Below are 21,832 nucleotides of genomic sequence, written 5' to 3'. Positions count from 1 at the left end.
AAAAAAAAAAAAAAAAAAAAAAAAAAAAAAAAAGAAATAGAAACCCACTAAAAGAAAGATCATGCAGGAGATATAATTCCCCTCATTGGAACTGAAAAGTTTTTAGGCAGCTTCTCTGTTCTCTTTGGGGCCTCTAGTATGACATCTGCATTTCTCAGCAAAATTTTCTCATTGTTTTTTGTAGATTGGTTTTTCTGGATACTTACACTCTTTCATATGACCTTACCATGACATGTCAAAGTGAAAGCCTAAAATCTACCAAATGATGTGGCCTATTCTCTGTCCTTAATCAACTCAGTCTAAATGCCCCAAATACAAATTCTTGGGAAAGTGAAACTAATTGATCTTGCTATGCCCGAGAGTGTCTTTGGATATTCCCCGAGAGTGTCTTTGGATATGTGTTATTAATGTGGATAGTAGGTTCAGCCTTTCGCCAGGGGATATAGATGATTTCAGAGTAAATGGGTGGACACATGTCTATAGAGGTGGGTAATACAGCATCTTTATCCTATATTTGAAATTGTTACAGCTGTAGAAATATATACCCTACTTGCCCATCTGTTTTTTTTTCTTTTTAGAGATGAGGTCTTGCCATGTTGCCTAGGCTGGTCTCGAACTCCGAGCTCAAGTGATATGCCTGCCTCGGCCTCTCAAAGTGCTGGGATTACAGGTGTGAGCCATCACGCCTGGCCCTATCCTGTTTTTCCAAAAAGTTTTGGTTATTCTCACTTATTTATTTTCAAGATTAAATTTAGAGACATATTTTAGATTACCAAAAAAAAAATCTTGCTAGGATTTTGATTGGAATTCAGACAAAGATTAGAACAAAAAAGATTAAGAAAAGTAGTTTACTAATCTACAAAAATTGTGGACCCAGTTTTCATGAGCTGCAACCTGCAGAACCTATTTTTACCTATGAACACACAAGTTTTACAGTGTACTTTTCCTTTCTAAGTTGAATTTACGAAGAGAATTTCTCACACATATGTGCACCGGCAATAACCATTGGTTTTCTAGAATCTCTGATAATACTTTAAATGTATTCCATCCACTAGCCACATGTATTTATGTTTTTTGATTAATTAAAATTAAAATTCAGTTAGTTGTACTAATTACATTTCAAGTGCCCATGTGGCTAATGCCAAATATATTGAATAGTGCAGATATCAAACATGCTGTCATCACAGAAAATCCTATTGGGTAGTGCTGCTTTATAGATATTTGTATGTTAATAATAACTAATTTAATTTTTAAAGCCCATAGAAGCAAAAATCTCTATTTCATATGTTTCGTTTATAGCATTTTGGTTAATATATGGAAAATGATAGGATAGTGTTGTTTTCTCATTTTTTTTTTTTTTTTTTGAGACGGAGTCTTGCTCTGTCGCCCAGGCTGGAGTGCAGTGGCCGGATCTCAGCTCACTGCAAGCTCCAACTCCCAGGTTTAGGCCATTCTCCTGTCTCAGCCTCCCGAGTAGCTGGGACTACAGGCGCCCCACCTCACCCGGCTGGGTTTTTTTGTATTTTTTAGTAGAGACGGGGTTTCACCATGTTAGCCAGGATGGTCTCGATCTCCTGACCTCGTGATCCGCCTGTCTTGGCCTCCCAAAGTGCTGGGATTACAGGCTTGAGCCACCGCGCCCGGCCTGTTTTCTCATTTTAAAAGGTTCATTGAAGAAAGTTCGAAAAATACCCTAAAGGAGAAAGTAAAAATTACCTGCACTCCCAAGGGATAGGAGTTTTTAAAAGCCTTTTTGAAATACAATCTATAACCAAGTGTACATATCATAAATTACGATTGGATTAATTTTCACCAACTAAATAATACATATATGTCTTTTTACCAGTTTCTCTATTCCCAGGTTCTTTTTGATTCATGTCTTGTTTGTTTGGATTTAGTAAGCATGTAGTTTTATTGAAGATGGGCACATGAGTATGTTTCTTTTATCAGGATGCATATGAAGCCAGTTAGTCTCAATACCATTGATGCTGAATTTCACCACTTGGTTAAAGTGGTCACCACCAGGTCTCTTCATTGTAAAGGTACATTTTCCTTTTGTAATTAATGAATAATCTGTGGGGTGACATTTTGAGACTTTGTCAGTATTCTGTTCCCTAATAACTTTTCACTGAAAGATTTCAGCATCCATTTATGTAACTTGCCTGAATCAGTTAGTATATGAAAGTTACAAAATGGTGATTTTTAAAATTCTATCATTTTATGTACAATTCTTAGCTGGCATTCTTATTTAAAGAAGAGATTTTCCCCCTACCCGCCCACTTCCCCGTTTTTCTCGTTTGAGTCTTCTTTTCCCCTTTTTATTTTTTATAAACACCCTGGGTTTTTCTCATGATGTTGATCAGTGTGACTCATCACTGCTTTGAGACTCATTGCTATAATCACATCTATGTAAAGTTCTATTATACCAGGATAATTTTTGATTTATAGCAGGTCAGTCATCTTTATGATCTTGTTCTTAAACTGAGAATTCTTATTGATTTACTCTACTGAAACACAGACTTTTCAGAAACTGGAGCAACTGTGTTAAGGAATTCCCATTTACACTAGGCAAGAAAGTCAACAGTAAGTGGAGAGTAGGGTAACAAACACTTATGGTATCAAAAAACAACCGTGAAAAGGATCTGTCTTAATGTGCTAGCCCATTGCAGTTTAACATATTGCTTACAACCTTCACAATAGAATTTGAGTGACTTCAGTTACACATTCCAGGAGACTGGCAGTCTGTTACAATCAGAGTCTGAACTTTAGAGCAGGCTAATTTACAGCGATGGGATGAAGAAAGTTGTGGATTTGTATTACACACTCTCACCTGACACTGTATCTGATCCCTTACCTGCTGATTGACATCTTGAATGAGCTCTTTGAAGCAAGTTCCAGCTTAATTAAAACGTTTGCTTGGTTAGCAGTGATCTGTGAAAGCCTGTGATAAATATTGAATCAGGTTCACCTGCTGGTTGCTGTGAGTGGATAAACAGCTGCTTTGTGCAGTATAATCATGAAATGGTGGCAGTAGGGTACTACTACTGTTTGAATTTTTTAAAAAGAATAGTTGAAAAGGTATAGTTATGTTACTTTTGCTATCTTACTGGAGTGTGTGCTAATGTGCGATTTTGCACAACAGGCATTCAGTACCTGTTTAGATGGCTCGGACAACAGCAAATGGTTGATAAAGATTAACAGACTTTTTTATGTCTCAAAGATTGTAGTATAATTCTATGTTCATTGGCCTTTTACCACTAGCTCTTCATGTGCATGACTTTTTGAAATAAAGGGCAGTATTTTGCTTTTTTGCTTAAGTGGTAGATGAAAACAATCCTGTTAAAGCTTCACTTTAAGATTTAAAGTTATGAATTTCAACTTCACAAATTTATTACATATTTTGTGGGAACTTGAATAATTCTTTTGAGTTTCCTTTTTTATCTGTAAAAAGAAGTTAGAAAGATACATTAGTGAACTAAGTATTTTAGCCTTATGTTAATATTAGTTAATTAACAAACATTACAATAGATATGAGTTCAGAAGCAGTGGAGGAACGTTTATGAAATTGTCTTCTTTTGACTACTGTTTATTCCTTTACAGAATAACTAATTCTGGCTAATTTGGTTGTAAAGAAAATGTTGTTTCCATTTTATTTTTGTTATAAAACCAGATATCAATTCTGGAATAAAGCCCTCACCCAAATCAGTCACAATCTCCTTTGAGCACCTGGTGAAAGTTATGGGTTCACTTTCTAAAAATGCACACAAAATTGTGTCTGTAGTTTCTTGGTGATCTGTAACAGCCCATGGACCCTAATTTGAGAACCCATTTCCTAATAAAGTAGGTTGAAAACTTTTGGGGAGGAGGTGTTAAGATGAAAGCTATTCCGCCAGGTATGAAACAACTGAGGAGAAACCAGAACAGAGTATATTAACTGTGTGTGTGTGTGTTTTTTTTTTCAGCACTTCTAGCATTTTTCAGGTATATTTTTCACGACAATTGTTAGCTTTAAAGATCGTCTTCCATAGTCGTGATTCCTCACTCTCTACCTGAAGTTTTATATTTTTATTTCTATCATCAACTTATTTAGAATTTTATGGTGAAAATGAAATTTTGTTTAAGCCATACTCAGCCTGTTCAACTGCTTGTTCATGTTTATCAATGTCGATGTATACAACTGTCATTCATATTTTTTCATTATAATATTATTCCATTGATTGGAAAAAGCCCCACAATTTACTTATCCATTCCTTCTGTTGATACATGTAGCTTGTTTTTCTCACTATTAAAACAATGCTGCAATTAATATTCCTCTTGTATCTGTCTTAATTTGCAAGAGTTTTTCTAGCATGTGTACCTAACAGTGTCATGCTGGGTCAAAGGGTGTATGTATCTTTGATTTCACTAGATCACCAATTTGCTCTCAAGTAGTTGTGCCAATTTATACTTAGATCAGCAGTGAATAAGAGTTTCTTCTGGTGGATAGGAAATGGAATCTAATTATGGTTTTAATTTGCATTTTCCTAATTACTAGTGAAGTTGTACGTTAGATAGCACATCTTTTCAGATACTTATTAACCTTTCAGCTTTTCTCTTCTGTGATTTGCCTGTTCTTGGTTTCCTGTAGGGTTTGTCTTTTAAAAATAGATTTACTGGAATTCTTTATATATTGTAGATACTGATCCTCACTTGATTGTATGCATTGCAAATATCTTCTGTCAGCCTGTGCCCCTTTCTCCCTATTTTTCTTTCTTTCTTTAAGGAATATGTATTTTTATTTTTTTTTATTTTTTTTATTTTTTTTATTTTTATTTTTATTTTTATTTATTTATTTTTTTTTTTTGAGGCGGAGTCTTGCTCTGTCGCCCGGACTGGAGTGCAGTGGCCAGATCTCAGCTGACTGCAAGCTCTGCCTCCCAGGTTTTACGCCATTCTCCTGCCTCAGCCTCCCGAGTAGCTGGGACTACAGGCGCCCGCCACCTCGCCCAGCTAGTTTTTTGTATTTTTTAGTAGAGACGGGGTTTCACCGTGTTAGCCAGGATGGTCTCGATCTCCTGACCTCGTGATCCGCCCGTCTCGGCCTCCCAAAGTGCTGGGATTACAGGCTTGAGCCACCGTGCCCGGCCTGGAATATGTATTTTTAAATAGAAGTTTAACATGTTAATGAAGCTGTGTTTTCAGTCATTTGTTCTTTTGGTTTATTGTTTTAGGAAATCCTTCTCTACATTTGGATCATAAAAGATATCTTCCTATGAAAGAAGAGACCATATAGCCTTTGAAGCTTAAAATGTTTACTGTCTGGCTATTTTGCTGACTCTTGCTCTAAAGAGTCTATTAATTGAAAGTTTTTGTTTTTTATTTTTCCCTTGGGGGACATAACATAGATCTTGTTATAACATATTTGATTTAAATGTCAACTAATAAGTTAAAACAATTTTTATGAAATAAAACTTGAAGATTATACTTAGGAATATTTTGTAATTGCATGCATAAAATAATAGAACTAACTTTAAACAATTCCTTAGTTTATGAGTGAAAAAGGTTTGATCAACTCCAAGAACTACACTTTGTAGAACAATTTAAGAATGAAGCTCTCTTAGTAAGATGAGGTGATCCTTGTCATTGTCTTCTCCGTGGCTTGATATATCAGGGATTCTAATGTCTCTTGAGTCAATGAATGAATGAAATGGGATATTACATGAAAAATGCTTAGCACAAGGACAGCCTTAAAAATGGCAGTATTATTAATAATGAAAATATTGGGATATATGTTTGTCACTATTAAAATACTAGCATAAGATGATTTTTCTTTTTGGCCTTGAAAAATAGTAATTGTCCTGTACTTTTTCCTTTAAAAGCTAATCTGGATTTTGAAGTAACTTTTTGATATGTGCAGCACTTCAAATTAGGACATAATTGAAGCATCTGTCAGATTTAATTGTAATGCATGGGTACAGAATTTGATTCAGGGACATTTAGTCATAATTCATCAATTTAAAAAAAGCTACATTACAGTTATGTGCAAAACACCACTCTCAATGAATGAGCTATATAAAGAAATGTAAGACCTAGTTTCTGTCTTCAAGGAATTTACAGTGTGGTTGGAAAGACAATACATGCACATGTGGAAAGTTATGGAAAAATACAAGTTTTTGTATTTTTTTTTTACTGTTTCATTGACCTAGTTTTCCTTTTATTTCATTCAAACAGGTTTCTCTTCAGTCTCTTTCTCTCTACTTCTTTATATACTTAGTTTTCACAGTCATGCCTGCTTTTGGAGTTCAATTTGTAGTCTCCTTTGAGAATCTCTCCTGATTTACAGTTAGCAAAGGAACTTCTTCTTTGGCAATAAAATTAGTTCCTAACTATTTATCATTTTCCATTTCTAAAAATATTTAATCACCATGCTTATTTTTCAGGTATTTAGGCATAGTATAATTTTTGTGTGAGTAGTAGGGAAAGTTTGGAGAAAGTTATAAAACTTTAGAAGTTGACATTGTGGTATGTTACCATTTGAACTTATAATTATAGCTTGTGAAAGGAATAGTGAAAAGGACTCAGCAATTCGCCTTTCTTTCAAGATCAAATCTTTGAATCCTTCATCCTTGAAAGAATTTAGACATGTCTTTATATAATGGAACAAGAGAGGGAATTTAATTTATTAAACACAAAAAAATTTTCTGAAAATCCTTGGTTGCTGATGTTCTATTAGAACAGTTTTGGTAATTGTAGATTTGAAATGTATTTTAAACAATTGGCTACTGCACATGGAAATATTATAGCTGTCACATCCACATGTATCTCTTGTGTTTTTTTTTTTTTAATGATAGTATATTTTTGCAGTTACTTGGGTTGGGTTTTCTTGCCTTTTTTTGAAGTAAAAGGACTCTGAACAAGAAACTGTTCAGAAACAGAAGCAAGAAACTGCTAGAAACAGCTTGGAGAAGAAGCCATTTCTTAAAGAGTTTGGTTCTGGCACTGTGTAGCTACTTACAGGTCTTAGAGGTTACAGATTTTGGGAAGCCCATGTGTTTTATGTATTGATTTTCAGATATATTGGATGAGAATGAATATTATAAAATTTATTCTCTAGTTTCCTGGAGGAAAGGAAATCTCTGTCAATTTAAATAGCAAAGGGAAAAGAAAAAAATCTTTGTGAAAGATAAATATGATCATTTCTTAGCAGGAAAAATACTCAATAAGAGATATGAAATTGTTTAATTTTATTCATCTAATTGTTTTAAGACCCCTGGATCAAAGGGTTTCAGAGAGAGGCCATAAAGTATTAGCCTGGTAATTCGATTGGGGGATATTCCGATCTCCTGACACTGCTGGCATCAGGATCCTTCCTCTGGTTTTCTTAGAGCATTGAAAGTTGCTGATTTTGATATAGGTAATTATCTTTTGTTATAAAGTAAGTGACTTTTTGAAGCCTTTGTTATATTACTACAATGAGTTTTTCTGTCTTCTTCAAATATGATTATATCAAATCTTTTTTTTTTTTTTTTTTTTTTATTGAGACGGAGTCTTGCTCTGTCGCCCAGGCTGGAGCGCAGTGGCTGGATCTCAGCTCACTGCAAGCTCCGCCTCCCGGGTTTACGCCATTCTCCTGCCTCAGCCTCCCCAGTAGCTGGGACTACAGGCACCCGCCACCTCGCCTGGCTAGTTTTTTGTATTTTTTTAGTAGAAACGGGGTTTCACCGTGTTAGCCAGGATGGTCTCGATCTCTTGACCTCGTGATCCGCCCGTCTTGGCCCCCCAAAGTGCTGGGATTACAGACTTGAGCCACCGCGCCCGGCCCCAAATCTTTTATTTTATTATTTATTTATTTTTGAGATGGAATCTTGCTCTGCCACCGAGGCTGGAGTGCAGTGGTGTGGTCTTGACTCACTGTAACCTCTGCCTCCCTGGTTCAAGTGATTCACCTGCCTCAGCCTCCCGAGTATCTGGGACTACAGGCGCGTGCCACCATGCCTGGCTACTTTTTGTGTTTTTAGTAGAGATGGGGTTTCACCACGTTGGCCAGGCTAGTCTCGAACTCCTGACCCCAAGCAATCCACCTGCCTCGGCCTCCCAGAGTGCTGGGATTACAGATGTGAGCCACGGTGCCTGGCCTGTACCAAATCTTTTAAATGGAAACTTTAATAGAAGATCGCTTCTGGAGAAATAATTTCTGTTTAATAATGCAAAGGAAAAATAATTAACTTTTAATTTCTACCGTATTCCCTACTTGCCTAAGTACCCATTGAAAACCATCTTCTTGGCCAGGCATGGTGGCTCACGCCTGTAATCCCAGCACTTTGGGAGGCCGAGGTGGGCGGATCACCTGACATTGGGAGTTCGAGACCAGCCTGACCAACACGGAGAAACCCCGTCTCTATTAAAAATACAAAATTAGCGAGGCGTAGTGGTGGACGCTTGTAAGCCCAGCTACTCGGAGGCTGAGGCAGGAGACTCACTTGAACCTGGAAGGCGGAGGTTGTAGTAAGCCGAGATCATGCCATTGCACTCCAGCCTGGGCAAAAAGAGTGAAAGTCTGTCTCAAAAAAAAAAAAAAAAAAAAAGAAAAAAGGAAAACCATCTTCTTGAGGAGTCAAGTTCATAGATGTTAAAATTCGTTCATATTACTTTACAACTTAAAAAACAACAAAAATATGTTTAATATAAAGTTAGCTGTGGTTTATAGTATTCTGAATTATGAAGTGAAAAACAGATTTAAGGTCCTAACTAAGGTCACTCTAGTGAGAAAAGTTTTCTGATACTAGTTCTTGATCTTTTGCTTTTGTTAGTACCACAACTAGTGTAACATTTAAAGATAAGTAGAACATTAAATTATTCGTGCCAAATTCACCCTTTTTAAAAATTAAAAACTTTGAAAACAAAGTATCTAGTTGTAAAACTGTATAATAGCATACCTTTCTATTTGAGAAAAAGATATGAAAGATATGTATATATGAAGGTCATAAGTTATACACTAAATTATTTGTGATGGGATAGTTGATTTTTAAACAATATTTCTGTATTATTGTTTGAATTTTTTTAACCAAGAGAAAAGGTGAAATTAAAAGGAGTAGATGGTAAAGCTTTAAGTGGAATTGATGTTGAAAAGTATAACATCAAAAAGTAAGTTTTCTCAGCCTTGAGAAAAAGCTACTTTATTGGATTACTTTTATGCTTAGATATAATGTATCTATGTAGTACATAACAATGCATTGGGCCATAGCATTCTAGTATTCACATGAATTTAACTGTATCATAAGGAAGATAAATAATTGAGCGAAATGATTGATGGTATGAAAAAGTAAATTAATTCTACTTGAGTTACCTTAATTCTTTTTGTATGTTAATTGATTAATATGATCATTGCAAAAGCCAAAAAAGAATTCAGTCAGAAATATCATGATATAATTTGCATTCCATTTTCTCTGTGACCATAAATTGTTGGATATTGCAACATATGTAACATAAACCACATGTCAGCTGTTTCCTGCCTCACTGTTGACAAGAGCCCCATTCATAACTCTTCTTTTTATCCTTTTAGTGAATAAGTAATTATTCAATATAGAAGGCAGGATATTTGGAACTGGCTATTTAATGTGGCAGCACTCTGTAATGAAATCTGCTGTTACTGGCAACCTGAGAGGAGAATGTAACAATTCCAGCATGGCTGTAACTTTATCTGCTTTGACTGACTGTTTATTTGGCACATCAGTGAACCTTTTATCCCAGTGAGTGACAGCTCCAGAAGGGTCACATTTACATCCATTCTATCATGTATTGTAATATTTAATGGCAGACACGGTTGAGTGAGACTGGGAGTAATTTGAACTTGCTTTTCCACTGAGTTGAGGCTAAAAGACAGCTTGATCCCCAGTATTGTGGTGTAACATGCTATGACTTAGCATTTGTTTATGAAGGCTAATCTTACTGATTACAATAATAATAACAAAAAAAGTCAAGTAGAGTGTGTGTTCTACTAAATTAAAAGTCTTTAGCACGCAGTCTTTTAAGTTACAATGCTATTTACCTTTTTTCTTTCCCCATCAATGACCACTTCTATAAATTAACCATTTTACACTCTTTCTCTAAAATGAGACTTTGTTCTGTGTCATTTGGTGTAATAATTGAGACTTAGAAGGGAGTAGTTATTAAGAACATGTGAGTTCTAATATATAGCATTAAACTTCTTTTTTTTTTTTTTTAGTATTTGAGGATTTGGAAACAGAAGAGAAAATTCAGGTAGATTAAGTAGACTGTATTCCTGATGCTCCATATGGTTTGTTTAAAGAGACATTTATATAACTATTTCAGTTATGAAACTGAGTTACAAGTGGAATTATCTGGGAAAAACTATCCTGGATGATAATTTTACTGATGGGTTTACGTTCCATGACAGGTAATTGAATTTCAGATATACTTGTTCCACACAAGCAACCTGCTTTCATTATTAAATATTAATATTTTGCATTTATTTTCGTACCTTTGCTAAAGAAGAATTCTCTCTTCTTGAAGTTGTTAAGTGATACTTTAGATTCAACTTGATAATTCTATTCTTTTGTAAACTATATTTAAAAGCACTTCAAAAGCATTGGTGTATTAAGGAATATTTGAATGAACTATGCTGTGAACAAAACTATTAACTCTAAACTATAATATCACAAGTTCATATGAAGCCTAAGAAAAAATTAAAATTGTTCCTACTTTATCACTTTTATAATTTATGAAAGAGGAGAGTTAAAATGTACTCAAAACATTTGGAATTGGAGAGTTAGAGTGGTATGTTAGAAAGTGTGCAAATGTGGAAATATCATTTATAACTTTTAAAAGAATAAGGACCAATTTTAAATTGTATTTGTAGTTTTTTCTTTAATGGCAAGTTTTAGATACTATAATTTCTTGTAATTTCTCTTTATTTGACCATTGTGATTCATTACCTACAGGTTCTGATTCCATGTGAGGTTTGATAACTTTTTTTATGGTAGTTTAGATATTAGTTATCATTTCTTTCCTTTCTTACAGCCCCCTGGCCACTGTTCTAGGTGCTGTTGTTCTACTAAACAAGGAAACAGTCAAGAGTCATCGAATACCATTAAGAAGGATCATGCAGGGAAATCCAAGATACCCAAAATATATTTTGGGACACGCACACACAAGCAGATTGCTCAGATTACTAGAGAGCTCCGGAGGACGGCATATTCAAGGGTCCCAATGACTATTCTTTCCAGCAGGGATCATACTTGTGTCCATCCTGAGGTAGTTGGTAACTTCAACAGAAATGAGAAGTGCATGGAATTGCTAGATGGGAGAAATGTGAGTAAAGTTATTTTGTTTTAGAGAAGAAATAAGGCTGAAAATATTTAAATTACTCAATATGTGTTTTGTATGTACATTTTAGTGATAATCAACTTCGGAAAATCAAATTAACTGCTACTATTGTTATCTTTTAAAAAATAATTTTACTGTAAGAAAATCTTTAGTCAAGTTTTAAAGTATGGGATTTGGTCTTAAAGCTTGGGGATATTTAATTCCTTGAAGTTAATTTCTGTTGTAGTCAGATATCTTAGTTTCTTCTTTTAAATCCTGCTGCCAGAAATAGTCAAACTTGGATGATGTCATATGAGGAGACAGAAGTGTTTAAATGATTTAGTCTAATTAGATCTAATTAATATACTTTACATACTTAAAAACTTCAAAAGCAGATAGTTTATTTAGGCTCTCTGTTCAGGCAAACTGGATTTTTTTAATTGAATGAGAAATATAATGATTATCCCACATCATAATTCTGATTAATACAAACCCCTCTTTTAAAAGTTATACTAAATTATTAACTTTAAAAAGATGTCATTGGTGGTTTTGAAAATTTCCAAGGAAATTAGAATAATATGAATTTGGGCTTGGTGAAAATAGAGAAGTCTTTCTTTCTAAAGACTTATATGACTTTCAAATAATTTTTTTTTTTGGCAATATTAGTTTGGGAGCCTGTGTTCTGGTGTGACAATTATTTTACTCTAAAATTGAAGTTGCAAGTATGAAATTATACCCCAAAATCAGTGAACCATAAATTGATAACTATGAAGTGACCAGTGATATTTTAATGTATTTTGAGAGTTGTTTTGTTTTTCACTAGTATCTTATTAGAGTTGGTTCTACACAAAAAACTGTGAGCTATAGCCCCCAGAGTTTCATTTCAATGATATAGCACCCCTTACCATATGTGAATTAGTTATTTTGTTTTATGCTTTTCGTCCTTGATACTCTCTTTTATTAGATGAAAATGTATTTAAGCTTTATTTAGGGATAGTCAAAAGATACTTCAGTGGCTGGGCGCGGTGGCTCAAGCCTGTAATCCCAGCACTTTGGGAGGCCGAGACGGGCGGATCACGAGGTCAGGAGATCGAGACCATCCTGGCTAACACGGTGAAACCCCGTCTCTACTAAAAATACAAAAAAAAAAAAATTAGCCGGGCGAGGTGGCGGGCGCCTGTAGTCCCAGCTACTCCGGAGGCTGAGGCAGGAGAATGGTGTAAACCCGGGAGGTGGAGCTTGCAGTGAGCTGAGATCCGGCCACTGCACTCCAGCCCGGGCGACAGAGCAAGACTCCGTCTCAAAAAAAAAAAAAAAAAAAAAAGATACTTCAACAGATATTCAAACGAGATTATAAAGTATAAGTAGCAAAGTGTTCCAGTGGCAAAACTTGAGTGACTTGTTCAGAGCCAGGAGAGAATACAGAATTACTGAATCAAAGCCATTGTTGAAATTCTACAGTCATATTTATTTCCAAAGAGTTCTTTCTAACTAACTGAGGAAGTGTGACATCCCTTTACTCTGTATATTAAAAAACTTCTCTTCCAGGAGAGATGAAAGTATTAAGTGTTAAGTGTTCAAAAACAATAAAATAAAGCTCTTAATAAAGGTAAAACTCCATAAATTTCATGCATGAGTGACTGCTTTCCATAGTGACTAAGTGATATGCTGAATTCCCCAAATGCTTCAAATTTACTTTTTGGCTATATAGCCTATGCAAGAAGACTTGCTGGTATTGTCACCATATTTTTATCTTTTTTTGTTTTACTTGTTATTGGGGAAATTATTATGTATTTGTAAAAAATACGTTGGCCAGGCATGATGGCTCATGCCTGTAATCCCAGCACTTTGGGAGGCAAGGCGGGCAGATCACTTGAGGTCAGGAGTTCAAGACTGGCCTGGCCAACATGGCGAAACTCGTCTCTACTAAAAATACAAAAAATTAGCCGCACGTGGTGGCACGTGCTTATAATCCCAGCTACTTGGGAGGCTGAGGCATGAGAATCGCTTGAACCCAGGAAGCAGAGGTTGCAGTGAGCCAAGATCGAGCCACTGCACTCCGGCCTGGGCAACAGAGCAAGACTCTGTCTCAAAAACAAACAACCAAAAACATACATTGGTAAAATACATTGGTAAAAGCAATGATAAAGTGTAAGATTGTGTATTGAAGGCAGACAGTTTCATTTTATGTAACCTAGAATCCTACAGTGCTGGTTATGTTTTTATTGATCTTTATTCATAAGTTTGAATCATGTTAAAATAAAAAGTGATTCAATAGACTTCAATGTTCTGAATTTTTCATTGGCCTTTAGTTTGTCTTAAAGTGAACAGGTATTTTATTTTTGAATATTAGTAATATGAATAATTGGAGATACCTGCTTGTGGTTTGCCTTGACCTAATTCTGCCTCAGAATGCTTACCTCATGGGCATACATGAACATCCTCTTTCTTGTTCTCAAGCCCCCTTAGTAATTTGGTATTGTAATGAGGCCAATTACAAAGTCACCGTAGGTGTCTGTGTTTACTATGACTGAATTACCAAAGTGAAATGATAAACAGATAACTGACAATTTGAATGAAAGTGTTTAAAGTGTGATAACACTTCAATTGACAGACTTCCTCAGGGTTGTGTTACACTGCTAAAATGGATGAGCTTTTCTGATTTTACTATCAGCCTGCAGAGGGGTGTCATTCTAACTGCCCTTAAAGTGTAAACTTTCTGATTTTTTGGCTTGATCCAAGGCACATGTGTTTTTGTTCGTTGTTTCTTTTACTAAAGTGCCCTTATACTGGAAAAGTATGCACTTATCTGTTAAAAGTTAATTTTTGTTTCAGTTAAGAAAAAATAATTTTAACTAGAGTTAGGAATGACAATTCTTAAATATTATTTTAGATATACATCTTTTTTTGGTTAAAATGAGACTTAATAGCTCATAGTCATAGACTCTAAAGGCACTTTGGTGATCATTTTGTATAAAGATAAGCTTTCAGAATTGTATGGAAGAAGCTTGGGATGAAGAAATGGTGAATGTCCTGTTATTAAACTCAGTCTGTATCAAACTGAGTATGAAAGATGATTGACACATTTTTACCTGAATCACAGAATTTTAGAGCTGGAAGGAATTTTAGAGATGATATAGTCAGTGAGTCAGAAGGAATCTTACAAGCCTCTGGTTCAAATATTCTTTTGATGCTGAGTCACATGAGAAAAATGGGCCCTGAAGTTTGCTCAGTCAGACAAGTAATTAGCAAGGAGGAACCAGAACCCAAATTTTCTGATTCCTCATCCATTGCTATTTTGATTACACTAGAAACAAAATCCAAAGATGGCATTGAGGTAGGGAGAAGTTGACACAGTATGAACAATAAGAACAGTAGAGGTTAATGTAGAAAATGTCCTAAATAAATATAGTTAGATGAGTCCTTTCCTCCTAATTTTTATTTTTAATACTTTGGAGGACCTACAGGTAGCAACCTTTAACATGGCTGAATACAAAGCTTTAGGAGAACTGGTCCTCAGCTATTCATGTCTTGTCCTTTGATTTGCTGACATTCTTTTATAGGTTATGAATCTTCTATGGTTTACTTTGTTCTAGCAATATCTAGATACATTTGTGTATGTACTGATGTATTTATGTTTTGAAAACACAGATTCTCCTTTTAGATAATTCATAGATAAAAATACATATAAATATAAGATTTATATACACACACATATACATATTCATGTGTATATATACACACATATATATACATATATAGATATATGTGTGTATATCTATACATGTATATATACAGAGAGAGAGTATAGTTTATCCCACCTTGGCCTCTCAAAGTGTTAGGATTATAAGCATGAGCCGCTGCACTCAGCCTGTAATGAAATTTTTTATTTCCAGTAATACAATGGCAAAGAACATTAGTAGATAACATAAAAGAAGACATTCAAATTACTGCTGAACCTTGTTAAGCTATTCATACAATATTATGTTAAACCTTGCTAGAAACTATAAAATACAAAAAATACGTATGTGTGTGGGATAGCTACCTCAAAGTCTTTTATCCCTAATATAATTTATATATTTTATATATGGTTGTTTTTTGTTAAGGATAGCAAACGAGGAAAAATAAGTATTTTTATTTCAAAATCATTTTAAAATAAATATGTATAATTAATTAAAATAAAAGTGGCCCATTATTCTACCACTTAGTTCCAATGACAATTGAAAAAGAAAAGTAGTACATGTATGTGGTTAGAAAATGAAAAGAGGCCGGGCGCGGTGGCTCAAGCCTGTAATCCCAGCACTTTGGGAGGCCGAGACGGGCGGATCACGAGGTCAGGAGATCGAGACCATCCTGGCTAACACGGTGAAACCCCGTCTCTACTAAAAAATACAAAAAACTAGCCAGGCGAGGTGGCGGGTGCCTGTAGTCCCAGCTACTGGGGAGGCTGAGGCAGGAGAATGGCGTAAACCCGGGAGGCGGAGCTTGCAGTGAGCCGAAATCCGGCCACTGCACTCCACCCTGGGCGACAGAGCCAGACTCTGTCTCAAAAAAAAGAAAATGAAAAGAGAGGCTCCCTTTTTCTAGATCTTCCATCTCCTTAACCCTTTAAGGTAATTACTGTAAAATTTTATATATATTCTACCAGAACGTTTAAAAAATGTATTCGTTATAATGTATGTGTATATATTCTTTAAAAAAGCAGTTTACATGAATTTAATCATTCTATACACATTATGCAACACGTTTTTCTCACTTAACATAGAGAGCCTAATCAACACATAGACAAATCTCAATCATTTTTAAGGGCTAAAGCTTTTGTATTAATTTACCGTAACTTATTTAACATGTCCCTTATGGGTAGACATTTGGTTTATTTTCAGTTTTTTGGCTACTTAACAGTACAGGGTATATCTATTCACATTAATGGTAAACTTTTAAATTTTGGTAGTTTTTTGACAAATTGCCTATGTATTTCTACTACTAGAATTTTTGACTTCTAAAAATATGTATACTTTTCTAATTTTATACATTTTTAATAGTATATGAGACACTCTTGTTAGGGCTGGGTTTTATCAAACATTTTATTTTTTTATTAATGCATGTAATGAATATTTTTTGTTTTGAGACAGGATTTCACTCTGTTGCCCAGGCTGGAGTGCAGTAGCATGGTCACTGCTCACTGTGGTTTCCTTTTTTTGTTGTTTTTTTGTAGAGATTGAGTCTCCCTATGCTGCCCAGCTGGTCTTGAACTCCTTGGCTCATGCAGTCCTCCGGCCTTGGCCTCTCAAAATGTTGGGATTATAGGCATGAGCCACTGTGCCCAACCTGTAATGAAATTTTTTTATTTCCAGTGATAGAATGGGGTGGAGTGCAGTGGCTCGTGCCTGTGATTCCAGTACTTTGGGAGGCCAAGGCGGGCAGATCACTTGAGCTCAGGAGTTCGAGACCAGCCTGAGCAACATGAAGAAACCTTGTCTCTACAAAAAAGGAGCCATATGTGGTAATGCACTTGTGGTTCCAGCTACTTGGTGACTGAGGCACAAGAATCGCTTGAACCTGGGAGGTGGAGGTTGCAGTGAACCAAGATTGGATCGTACCATTGCACTCCAGCCTGGGTGACAGAGTGAGACTCCCATCTCTGAAAAAAAAAAAAAAAGGCAATAGTGTGGCAAAGGGCATTAGTAGATAACAAAAGAAAAAACACAAATTACTGTTGAACCTTGTTAGACTATTCATACAACACTATGTTAAACTTTGCTAGAAACTGTAAAAAATACAAATAGAAACAAGATTCTGTTTTTTACTTTTAAAATAGAGATAAGAAAAGATAATGTCAGTGTTGACAAGGATGTGGGAAAAGGGTAATGCAAAACAGTATATACTTTCTAGAGGATAATTTCACTATATGTTTTCAAGAAACTTAAAAATACTTCATAGCGTCTGATCCCATAATACTATTTCTAAAAATATAGACTAAGAAAATATTTGGAAACCAGCATAAGAATGCTCACTGCAGCCTTATATCTAAAGTGGAAATTGGTAACAGTGTATAAGTCCAGTAATAAGAAAACTGGTTCATCAGCTGTGGCACATTAATTCAATATACATATATGAGCAGCAATGAAAAGTTGCTTAGTGATGTCAGAAGATTTTCCTGGTATGATTTTTAATACACTAACCAGAAAAAAATAAAGGGAATACAGTTTTATAAACATTTTTATTTACTGTGGCTGGATTGTTAGTAATCCTCAATGCCTGGGGAACATTTGCTTTGTTCTTGTTTTTATTACTATTTGGAGATTGGGCTTTGTTTTGTCACCCAGGCCGGAGTGCAGTGGCGTGATCATAGCTCACTGCATCCTCGAACTCCTGGGCTGAAGTGATCCTCCTGCCTCGGCCTCCTGAGTAGCTAGGACCACTGATGTACACCACCAATCCTGGCAAATTTTTTATTTTTTTGTAGAGACAGGGTCTTGCTACATTGCCCAGGCTGGTATCAAACTCCTCACCCAAAACAGTCCTTTTGCCACAACCTTCCAAAGTGCTCACACCTGTAATCGTGCCTAGCTTGTTCTTGTTATTTTAACATTGTAGAGATATCCTTATATACACATGCATAGAAGAAATATGAAACGAAATACACCAAAATGTTCCTAGTGCATTCTTTGTGTAATAGAATTATGGATATTTTAGGCTTTTTTTGGTACTTCTGAATTTTTTGTAATGAATACTCTTACTTTCTTTTTTTCCCTCAGGACATTCCAACCTACCTCCTTACCTTCCTTCCTTCTTGTTTATATTTGAGTAAGAAATACTGTCACATGGCTTAAAGTTGAAAAGGTACAAAAGGGTCTACAGAGAAAAATCTCTCACTCCTGTGCCCAGTCACTTAATTCTCATCCTTGGAAGCAACCAGTGATACCATTGTTTTGTGAATCCTTTCAGAAATATTTCATGCCTAACATCAGTTTAATCAGAAAAAAAAGCCATAACAAACATATTTAAAAAAATTTTTTTTTTCAAGTTAATTTAGGGTATTTGGAACTCTTCTGATTTGGAGTTCTATCTAAGTCTGAGTCAACCAAACTTTGTTGTGATTGTAGCTATGGTATTGTCTCAAAAAAGACAAAAAATTAGCCGGGTGTGGTGGCATAACGAGTAAAATCTTAGCCTTGTGGCTTTAATGATGTTCCTCAAATTCTGAGATAAGCTTATTTTATTCCTTCTATTCCAATATTGGTTCACATTTCAGTTATGCATATTTGTTTCTAGGGAAAATCCTGCTATTTTTATCATGGAGTTCATAAAATTAGTGATCAGCACACATTACAGACTTTCCAAGGGATGTGCAAAGCCTGGGATATAGAAGAACTTGTCAGCCTGGGGAAGAAACTAAAGGCCTGTCCATATTACACAGCCCGAGAACTAATACAAGATGCTGACATCATATTTTGTCCCTACAACTATCTTCTAGATGCACAAATAAGGGAAAGTGTGAGTATATGTGTAAAAATTAGAACTTTTTTCCTACTTATGGGGATATAAATGTTGAATTTAAAAGCTTTTAGATGTTTTAATGTGTTTTTTTGCTTTAATTTATGTAAATAAATTTGTATAAACATATTAGAGTACTGAAAACATATCCTAACGTGTGTTAAAATCGACCCACTCATTTTAATTTCCAAAATAACAAGCAGTTTTAAGGAACATAGTGAGTAAAGTGGGATTACAGCAGGATTTCTCTTTGCATTTATGAATATTCAAAAATAATTATTTAAAAACATTTCTCTGAAAAAACTATGTTTTGAAGAACTTATGTTGGGAGAATAAAATTATGCCTTGTGAGCTTTTGAAAAGTAAACTTCAGATAATGGCATTTGTGTTTATTTGCCTGGTTCTTTTTAGAGACATGAAATTGTTTACAGCATAAGACAAAAAGTAAATAACTTGGCGTAGTCACTTGTTATTCCTGTCTTCAAGTCTGACTGCACAATTCATCTCAGCTTTCTATTTCTTTAAGATCCAAATTAATAGGCATTATGTTTACTACCCCTTCTATCCTACCTTTTATTTGGTTATCTCTTAACTAGTTCTCTTCCTTCTGAGACACTGTGCATATCAATGCCAGGTCAGTTTTCCAAATGTTGCTTTTATTACATCCTTTTATCTGCTTCAAAATCTATTGCTTCCTTTGCTCATGAGATAAAGTTCATATTTCTTAAGCTTATACTCAAGATACTCAATAGTCTGACCTGAATCTGCCCCATTTGAATCCTTCAAAAATTACCTCATAATCCCTTGAGGATACCTTGTTCTTTACTCTATCTTTGCTTTTGATGACACCTGTTGGGAATGCCCTGCCCACTCTTTGTCCAAATTCAAATCATACTTATCTTTTAAACCCCAATATATTTCCTACTCTTCCATGGTTTTTTCATAACTTTTCAGCCTTCTTTGTATTCTTACTTCCTCAAAATAACTCATTGACAATTGCTTTGTGACAGTTCCTTGTATTAGTCAGTACTCTTTCTATAGAACGTGACATAAACCCACCCTAAAAAAAGCTTAAGAAAAAATACTTGATTCTCTTTATTGTGATGGCTTTATTCTCAGGCAAGTTCTCTCTCTTGCTTAAGGAACAAAGATAACCATAAGCAGCTAACTCACCTGGAGAAAAGAGCATGACCACATAGTAGTCCCTCCAGATTACTCTGGCCTAACATGGATCTCATGTCTATTCCTGAACCTGAACCAGTCACTGTGACCACAGAAGGATGGAATACTCTATTTAACTGACAATCCTGGGCCTTACCCCCATTGTGAAAGTGGGGATGTCCTTTGATTCACAGGTTAATAGTCCTGCCAGCATCACATGAGAGTTGGAGAAGAACAATTCTCCAACTCCCATGTTGGAGAAGGACTGCAGGACAGATTAAAACAAAACGTATATGTTGTATTATGTTAGTATTTTAAGAGTCATTTTAATCTTGTATTGTTATTTTACTTTTAAAGGTTTTATGCTTTTAATCTTGTATTGTTATTTTACTTTTAAAGGTCTTATACTTAGTTTGTAAAATTATGTTGGAAACATTTTCATAGTGGGATTTTGTACCCTTCTGTGTAGCCAGTGGTACCTTGATCCAGGCTCACTTACATATTTTTGGTGTTGTCGATAGGTTTGCAAAGTATTTTAAGAGTGAAAAATGGCAAAATCGATCATGTATAGCTGACATTTGGTTGGCCATAGTGCTTCAGAAGTTTTATTTAAGACCTAGAATCAGTTGCTTATGTAATTGCATTTGCAATATTGGCCTATAGTGTGAATTTTTAAATGAAATACCTTGCCTGCTATTGTTAAATCTATTTTGCCAAATGTTTTACAAGAAAATTCTTTTATCTTATAGATGGATTTAAATCTGAAAGAACAGGTGGTCATTTTAGATGAAGCTCATAACATCGAGGACTGTGCTCGGGAATCAGCAAGTTACAGTGTAACAGAAGTTCAGCTTCGGTTTGCTCGGGATGAACTAGATAGTATGGTCAACAATAATATAAGGAGGAAAGATCATGAACCCCTACGAGCTGTGTGCTATAGCCTCATTAAGTAAGAATATTTGTCTAGTAGTGTATTTGTGCTGCCTTTATATGAAAAATATGTTTGATTATGCCAGAGTATTTTAAAGTCAGTATACTTTGGTTAACTAGGCTTCTTGGGAAATGGATTGTTCCTTGCCAATTAAGCTTTAAAAACAAGGCTAGTCCAACCTTTTGTCTTGTTCACAAGAATATAATGAACATAAGTGATTTAAAAAAATGAATAATTGTGAATCTTATTCCTAATTTGGCAGGATAATGTAATAGCCCCAAAGGATGTGTATAGGATATTGAACCTATAAATAAAACATGCTTTTAATTAATATATTTTAAAATTCTGGATCATGGCTTTAATGTATTGCTTTATTCTCCAATTTAAATAGGATTCTAGTTTCATGGGTTTTAATTAATCAAGATTTCAGTACTCTAAAATAATATATTTAGTACTAGCTTTATGAAAATTTACACTAATTTTTTAATTAGACATTAAGTTGTTGATCTAGAATCTTGTTACCATAGAAAAAAAATTCCTAACTCTGAATCCCATTTCATTTATTGTAGCATTTTTCTGTTTCCTTCACATTATACTTTTAAAAAATTTGAATGTTATACAGTCACATGGTTTGAAGATAAAATATATACAAATTTGTATAGTAAAAACCTCCTTCCAGTTTCATCCCTGATCTGTTTAATGTCTGGTGTTCTCCTAAACGAGTTTATCATTCAATGCATATTACTCATTTATGAAACCAATATTAGATACATTTTGTTGTCCCTCATTTTCATCCAAATGATGGCATACTATACATGCATTTTTCTGCAACTTGCTTTTTTCAGTTCACAGTGTATTTTGGAGACCTTTCCATGTTAAGACCTAGAAAGCTTTCTCAGTTTAAAAAAAATAGATAACTAGAATTCCATTAGATAGATA

At 34.9% G+C, this 21,832-nt stretch overlaps 1 protein-coding gene across 1 annotated transcript in view; it reads left to right on the top strand.

Moving 5' to 3' along the window:
- BRIP1 (BRCA1 interacting protein C-terminal helicase 1) overlaps positions 1-21,832 on the top strand; it is a 180,432-nt gene that overhangs the window by 40,135 nt on the left and 118,465 nt on the right. The window contains exons 7-9 of the mRNA XM_023204671.2: positions 11,020-11,310; positions 18,580-18,801; positions 20,712-20,911. Coding sequence (XP_023060439.2) covers positions 11,020-11,310; positions 18,580-18,801; positions 20,712-20,911 — 713 coding nt within the window. The remainder of the gene's footprint in view (positions 1-11,019; positions 11,311-18,579; positions 18,802-20,711; positions 20,912-21,832) is intronic.

The sequence above is a fragment of the Piliocolobus tephrosceles genome, chromosome 16 (genome assembly GCF_002776525.5).
Source record: "Piliocolobus tephrosceles isolate RC106 chromosome 16, ASM277652v3, whole genome shotgun sequence".
Taxonomy (NCBI): domain Eukaryota; kingdom Metazoa; phylum Chordata; class Mammalia; order Primates; family Cercopithecidae; genus Piliocolobus; species Piliocolobus tephrosceles.
The sequence above is the reverse complement of the archived record's forward strand: the minus strand, read 5'-3'. Positions and strand labels throughout refer to the sequence as shown.